The 7757-nt window shown below is 51.7% G+C and overlaps 1 protein-coding gene across 2 annotated transcripts in view; it reads right to left on the reverse strand.

Moving 5' to 3' along the window:
- MTOR (mechanistic target of rapamycin kinase) overlaps nucleotides 1–7233 on the reverse strand; it is a 135218-nt gene extending 127985 nt beyond the window's left edge. For both annotated transcript variants that reach the window (XM_043573739.1, XM_043573740.1), the window contains exons 1-6: nucleotides 7123–7233; nucleotides 4977–5152; nucleotides 4174–4282; nucleotides 3234–3466; nucleotides 1540–1740; nucleotides 451–585 (exon numbers count right to left, since the gene is read on the reverse strand). In XM_043573739.1, coding sequence (XP_043429674.1) covers nucleotides 451–585; nucleotides 1540–1740; nucleotides 3234–3466; nucleotides 4174–4282; nucleotides 4977–5138 — 840 coding nt within the window. In that variant the 5' untranslated portion in view covers nucleotides 5139–5152; nucleotides 7123–7233. The remainder of the gene's footprint in view (nucleotides 1–450; nucleotides 586–1539; nucleotides 1741–3233; nucleotides 3467–4173; nucleotides 4283–4976; nucleotides 5153–7122) is intronic.
- Between the last annotated feature and the right edge of the window lie 524 nt (nucleotides 7234–7757).

The raw sequence follows: 7757 nt of genomic DNA on the forward strand, positions 1-7757 counted from the left end.
CCGCTCCCCTGGGCACGCATCTCCAACGCTTATGAGAATAAGAGCCAGTGTTGACCGCGACCCTGAGGCCTAAGAATTTGACCCTTCCCCCAACCTCCCTTGCTCTCCGTGCCCCAACCACATTTCCCTTTTTTCTGTTCCCTGAATTTGCCAAACTCTCTCCCACCTCAAAGCCTCTTCCTGGAACACCACCATGCAGCACAAAGCTCGCTCCTCCACATCATGTGGGTCTCAGTTGAAACAGCACCGCCCCAGAGAGGAAGTCCCCTCCCACTGCTACCCTCCAACCCGTTATTTCACAGGACTTGGTGCCTGCTGAAGTGACCTCATCGACTTGCTTATTTCCTGGTTCCCTTATAAAACGTCCTCTGTAAGGACAAGGATCTCGCCTTGTCTTGTTCACAGAACGGCATGGGGGAAGCCAGACTCCCTTCTGACACGCTTCCTCACCTCTCCCTCCATGCTGCTGATTCGGACCAACTCGTTGAGGATCAGCAAGGCTCCATGGATGCGATCATCCCGATTCATGCCCTTCTCCTTGGCCAACGTCTCATCAAACCCCTTCTCTGCTTCTTCAAACGTGTGCTATTAGAGACACGGGACATGTTAATTACCCCATGTCCAAAGGGAGAAAGACCACCAGCCCGCCCCTTCTGCATGGGGGACCCTGAGGTGTTACCATGCCTGCTCAGTGGCTTGTGCCAGCAACATCAACGATAGGGATTCACCAAGCTCTCTCGTTTAATTTAGCTTCAACGTGCACCGTACCATGAGGCAGAGGCCACGACCATCCCCACTTAACAGATAAAAACCAGAGGCTCAAGGAAATTAAATGACTTGTCCAACGTCACATAGCAAAGCCAACCCTAGAACCCAGGTCTCCGATGCCACGTTTAGGAATCTCTTTGTAGTACCAGCTCTTAGTTAAGAAGTTCCAGGTCTCTCTCGTCTAACGCCACGAGCCCTGGCACTTCTTAAATTAGTATCATTGTGTGTCGCTGCTTCTCAGACACCCATTTTTCTATATTTTCACACCTCTGAGAGGAGAGCTCTTATAACTGGTGATGAGACGTCAGTAAGTCATAGTTTTACTGTATCACGTTTTCATTCATCCTGAGTGGCACGTAAAATAATGGTGTGGCCACCAACAGATCTTTGCATTAATGAAATCCAATGAGATAAGTACTGACTCATACTGAGCTTAAGAAACCACTTGAGACCAACACAAAAGTGACATCTGCTCTGTGGCGAGGGCCCTGTTGCGGCCCTTAGGCCAGGTGGTGCTGTATATAAACGTGCTGTGGGGCGCCTGGGTGGCTCAGTCGGTAAAGCCTCTGGCTTCGGCTCAGGTCATGATCTCCCGGCTCGCGGGTTTGAGCCCCGCGTCGGGCTCCACACTGACAGCTCGGAGCCTAGGGCCTGCTTCCGATTCTGTGTCTCCCTCTCTCTCTGCCCCTCCCCTGCTCGTGCTCTCAAAAATAAATAAACATTTTTTAAAAATGTGCTTTGCAGGCGAATGCAACGGAACCATCTCCTCACCCTGTACCACTGAGGCTTCTGCATCTCCTTCGGCTCACGCTGGGTGGTGAGAATCAAACAGGCACGAAGGGCGGCCACAGCTCCCTCCCGGATGGCCTGTTTGGGGTCCCACACGGCCACAAAAATGTTGTCAAAGAAGGGCTGCACTTGCTGGAAGAAGAAGGTGGGGACGCTGATAGCCAGCTCGCGGAGAACCAGAACCTGGGGGAGAAAAGCACACAGACAACCCTCGTCTGTATCAGAGAGTTTCGTCCCATCAGGATGCGGCTTCTTGCCATCCTGGAGCCTGTGTGTATATACATCAGGAAAGGAGCAGACTCGTCCTCTCTTCTAGCTGGGAACCTCTGGGGACATAGGAATAAAAGAAAAATTGATCGAAAATCTCAGTGCTCATTATCCTAGGGTGTTTACAAACATAGGATTCTCATAATGTTAGAACATGAGCTCTGGAAGGGAGACATGTTTACGCTTTGCATTCTGTCCCAATGACAGCCTAAAACCATCCCTGGAGCACAGCGGTATTTGATAAACATTTATTTATTTTTTAAATGTTTATTTATTTTGAGAAAGAGAGAAAAGCACAAGCGGGGTGGGAAAGAGAGAGAATCCCAAGCAGGCTCCGCACTGCCGGCGCGGAGCCCAATGCGGGGCTCGAGCTCACGAACTGTGAGATCACGACCTGAGCTGAAATCAAGAGTGGGACGCTTAACCAAATGAGCCACCCGGGCGCCCCTTGATAAACGTTTATTAAATGAGTTAATAATCCCATTCAATATTTAATTTTGCTATATGTCCATCTGACAGTGGAAGAAACTGAAGGTCAGAGGTTGGCCCGAGTTTCAGAGTTAGGAAGGACAAAGCCACCTTGAAGCAGGGTCCACATGGCTGTCCCTCCCCCAGTACCAGGGTCCCTCCTCGTGGTACTGGCTCCTGAAGACAGAGCCAACAGGAAAGGATCCAAATGATGCCCCACCACGTTCATTCCCAGATTCTCAAGGACAGACTCTCCCTCATCTCGCGGCCTGGAAGCCTCGTCTCTCATACCAGGCTTTTTTCAGGGCCGAGCCTCAAAAAAGCAGTGGGGATGCACCACGAGAGGATGAGAGGCTCCCATTCCCCCAACTGCAGAAGAGCCAATGGGGAAAGAGGGAGTTTGGGCCAGGTGCCCACCAATCAACAAACGCCTAGAAAATAAACAAGAAAGGCCTGAAAGGAGGCAGACCACCACTCCCACTGCCCCCGCTCCTCTCCTCCTCCTAGTATTTCTGTGTTCCCATAGGACAGCAGAGAGACCTTGACAGAGACACTGACAGGATCACACAGATAGGACAGCTGTCTGGGGCTTTAGGAGCCTTTTGGCTTGTGATTTCGTCTGCCTGTGGCCAAGGGGGGAACCTTCTGCTCAGGAGGCAGTTTTGAGTCTAAGAAATCAGAGGTCCAGACAGCACCGCACTCAGGGCTGTGCCTATTGGGCAACAGAAGAGAACTTTCAAGTTTCCTCTTTGGGTACGGAGCTTGGGGCAAAAAGAGAAAGGGATTCAGGACAGAACCGAAGGCCCCTAAGAAGCACAGCGCCTCTGCCTGGAGCGTCCCCTCACCGCCTGCCTTTCAGGGACCCGAGCACGTGGTGCGGAGGACCCCGACAGGGCCCCCTTGCTCCCCGGCCAGCTGCACCCCTCCCCGCGGGCACTCACGGCTGCGTGTCTCCGGCCCTCGTTGCGGTCAGCGCCCAGCCACTCCAAGGCTCGCTTCACCTCGAACTCCACATACTCAGCTGTAAAAGTGTCGCCTGCCATGGCAAGGCGGCCAATGGCCTTGGATGCCATCTCCATGACAACTGGGTCATTAGAGGGGAGGAGGTTCCGAAGATAGTTAGCAAATCTGCCGATACGGGTGGCATTCCCGCCTTCCACTCCTATGAGGCTGGCTGGGAAAGACAGGAAGACAAAAGGTGAGGATGGGCACGTCCGGTCCCGGAGAGCGCGCGGCCCTGACAGGAAGGCTGGCGCGTGACCCCTTCCTTCTGCTTTGAGTACCAAGCGCAACTTCCAGGTGGGAAGGATGCAGACAATATTTTCATTTTAAGCAGCAGGTTTGACATCTGCGCCAGAACTACTTACATAAAGCAAAACAATCTTGTTTTAGGACACGTAACTTGTTTTCCCAAGAAGAAAAGGAGTAAAACGGAGAATGAATAATAATGCACCAGACCGGTCCCTGGGATGTGAAAATGACATGCTTTGTATCACTGTACCCCAACTTCGCCTTTCCATTTGTGAGCCCCGCTACGCCGAACTGCCCGACAGGGAAACCAGAGCCTGCAACGAGCCACACGGGGTTGGTGGGGGGGGGGGGGGGGGAGAAAGCTGGCTTGCAGTCTCGGCTCAGGCACTGGCTCAGGCATTACGAAAGTTGCGTAATGGTTCTGAGACTCTGTATCTGAAGACATCAGCTGTGCCACCATCCCAGGACCGTTGCTAAGAATAAGTACACTGAAAGCCACAGGGCTCCTCAAAATTTCATGAAACAGGTAGGAACTCAGCATCTAGTAAGCAGCGGACGCAGGTGCAGTGGACACAGAGGTGACCGCCCTTCATTCTCCGTTGTCCCCGTCACCAGAGGCCCTGCCCTTACCTATGGCCAAGATGCCACCTTTCCTTTCATTGGCATCCGAGCTGGAAACCAGTTCAAAAATGTGATGGTTCAGCTGATCATAGAAGCGAGTAGACTCCTCTTGACTCATCTGCGGAAGAAGATGTACTCAGAACAACTTCTAATATCTCCCTGATGCTGGGGGGGGGGGGGGGCTCCCAAAGGTCAGGACTGAGAGGTGGCCAGCAGATCTGGCTCACGCCGAAGAGGACAGAACTACTGCCCACGTTTATAGCTGTAAACTGTTGAGCAGATGAACCCACAGCTCATTTGTATGTGGAACAAATGCCTGTTGAGTATCTACCCCATGGCAGGCCACATCCTGGGGTTACAAGGATGAGCAAGAGACACCGTCCAGACATCAAGCATGCTCTCTCTCTAGAAAGCCCCAGGCTACCGGCTCCTCAAACCCAGCCCGACTACGGTTATCAGATAGAAAGAACTGAAGGTCTGGAATACGGTGGGAAAAGAAAGGCAGACAGAAAGAAAGAAAGAAAGAAAGAAAGAAAGAAAGAAAGAAAGAAAGAAAGAGAAAAGAAAGAGAAAAGAAAAGAAAGAAAGAAAGAAAGAAAGAAAGAAAGAAAGAAAAGGAAAGGAGGAAGGAAGCACAGCATAGGAAATGCCACAGAAATGTGTAGCCACTACAAAGGAACCGGCACACCCTACAGACAGGAAAAATTGGGTGTCTTTGTTTTCCAAATCCTCACTCAGCCGTCAGAAGGAATCAAAACCAGTGCCGGTGCATTGAGGCCCAATACTCCACGACAAAGCCCAGAAGCCCTGACCTCTCGAAGCTCCATGGTGACATAGTGCTGGAGCTCCTTGGCAGCTTTGGCCCTGGTCTCCTCATTCCGGCTCTTCAGGCCGCTGGCAAACTGCTGCAGGACGCTCACGTTGCTGGACGTGGTGGTGGCTGTGGTGGCGGTGGCAGGTCCGGTTCCCAGCATCTTGACCTGAGGTTCTTTGGAGAGAAATTTCCCTCAATATTTTGCATAACAAACTATGGTGTCATGAATATATTTATGGTGCCCGTTCCTCAACACGGATCTCCTCTCTGCCCGTTGTCGGCAGCAGGGGGGGGGGGATCCTAAAAAGGTTGGGAGACCTCACTGAGGAATGTAGAGAAAGCCTTGATTCATTCCACAATGACTGGTGTTTAAAAGAGGCGGGGTGGGGGGTGGGGGGCGCCTGGGTGGCTCTGTCGGTTAAGCGTCCGATTCGTGATTTCAGCTTTGGGACTTGATCTCGCGGGTTCAAGCCCCACATCGGGCTCTGTGCTGACAGTGTGGAGCCTGCTTGGGATTCTCTTCCTGCCTCAGAATAAATAAATAGACTTAAAAAAAAAAAAAAAGAGGCAGTATAGCAGACAGGGTTAAACTGTGGGCTCTGAAGCCAGACTACCTGGGTTCAAATCCAGTCCAAAATTATGTACTAAATTACAGATTAAGTGAGTTAATAAATGTTAAAAAGTGCTTCAGTGCCAGGCACACAGTGAGTTCTTAATAACCGTTAGCTATTAATTACCATGACCAGCGCCAAAATCAAGAGTCAGATGCTTCTCCAACCGAGCCACCCGGGTGCCCCCATAAATGTAATTTTAAATCTCCTGGCAACCATATCAAAAAGACGCAAAAAGAAACAGATGAAATTAATACATTTCTTAAATCTAATAGATGCAAAATATCATTTCAACATGTTACCAACATAAAAATTACTGATGTACTTTCCGTTCTCTTTTTGTACTGTGCATTTTCCACTCCGGGCAACCTCAACTTCAACTAGTCACATTTCAGATGCTCTAAGCCACCTGTGGCTGGTGGTTATGATATTGGACAGTGCAGTTCTCTTAAGTACCAGTACTTGGAATGTGAGCTAAAAGACACTGATTCATTCCTGAGATCACTCATTCGTTCCTCAATTATATACTGTCCCTCCTCTCAGTTGAGCTTACAATCTAGAGGGAAATACAAATAATCAGGCAACCACCATAAAGTGGCCATAACAGGGCTCAGCCCAGACTGCTGCGGGAGGAACACATATACCGGTCCGAGGTATGTCCACATTATATTAGAACACCAATTTTTCCAAAATTCTTATTTTTGAAATTATCTGCGAGATGCAGAGAAAAAAAAAATTAGGGAATAATTGGTTTTGTAAGGATTTTAAGTACTTCAATGCCAAGAAAAAGGCTGCAGAAGGAAATGTCATCCTTCAGGGGAGAGGAAACCCAAGGATCCCTGATGAGAAAACTAGGAAGGGGTGTGTGCCCCGCCTCTGCGATGAGGGGGAGGGAGGCTGGCAAGGAATTCTCATTCTCAGGAAGAAACCAGAGTATCTTCACAGGGTCTAAGGCCCACAGGCCCATCTGCTCCAGGCAGAATTCAACTAAAATACTTGTAAGTCCAATATCCTAAGAGTCTTGGTGACGGCTGGCAGAAGTTAAAGTTGGGGTGGCTGAAACTGGAGATGGGGGTGGGGAGGGCAGAAAGGATGAAACCCCAGGATGGAACCCAGCTCAGTTCTGGGGACTGGGTCCTTGAGAGGTCCCCAGGGTGCAGTGCAAGGGGCACACACGGACGTTCCTCCTCTCTGAGGACAACCTGTAGGTGGCTCGGAAGATGGGGTGACTGCGGGGCATGGAGACCCAAAGGCGCCCGGCGGTACCGGAGCTGATGGGCCGCCCTTCGCCGCGCCAGGGACACACGGCAGGCTGAGGGGCCCGGGGGTCTCCTGGGGGTCCGGAAGAAGTTGGGTGCTGCCTCGCCGGGTGGGGGTCAAGGGCTCAGACGGCGCCCAAGTCCGTAGGGACCTCACGGACCAGACGGGCGACTTCCCGGCACCCCCCCTCCCCCCCCCCCCAACGGACCAGGCTGACCCTGGGTCTGGAGATTCCTCCACCTTAGAGGGGTCGGTGCCAGGCCCCAGACTCACCGCGCGGCTTCGGCCAAGGCCTCGGCTGCCGCCACCTGTGCGGGTACCGCCGCTTCAGGCCCCCGGCCCCACCACCCGCCTTCCCCGCTGTCCTCTAAGCCGGGCGGGAGGGAGGGCGGACTTCTAGGGCTGAGGACCAATCGCCAGGCGCAAGGAGAAGATGGACTGGAAGGCAGACCAATAAAAATGAAGGAGAAGTGAGGCCTGGGACCCGGCTTCTCTAGGGGGCGGGGCCTGTTCAAATAGACAAACCACGCGGCCAGTGGCAGACGAAAGGAGGCTTAAAAGAGGACTGCGTCCACTTGGGAGAACCAATCGCTCGTGAGTTGATTTCTGCCACTTCCACGCGCACATCCGGTGCATCGCTACTATTATTCCCCGCTGCATCGACACTGTGGCCGTCCGGATCCTGGTGTGTGGGTACCGCTGTAACCAGGGTGTGAGCGACGTGGTGCCCTGTCTTTAAGAGAGCAAAGATGTAGAACTTTGGGACCAGCGCTAATTATGCACCCGTGATTTCTCTTCTTTGAAATGCAATGTGCGTTTAAAAGCGTTTTTAGTTAGAATTTCCCAGTTTTCCAAAATTACCTAGCTCACAAGATCATTCCCATAACCAAGTTTTAACTGAATGACCT

This window comes from Prionailurus bengalensis, chromosome C1 (genome assembly GCF_016509475.1).
Source record: "Prionailurus bengalensis isolate Pbe53 chromosome C1, Fcat_Pben_1.1_paternal_pri, whole genome shotgun sequence".
In the NCBI taxonomy this organism is placed as follows: domain Eukaryota; kingdom Metazoa; phylum Chordata; class Mammalia; order Carnivora; family Felidae; genus Prionailurus; species Prionailurus bengalensis.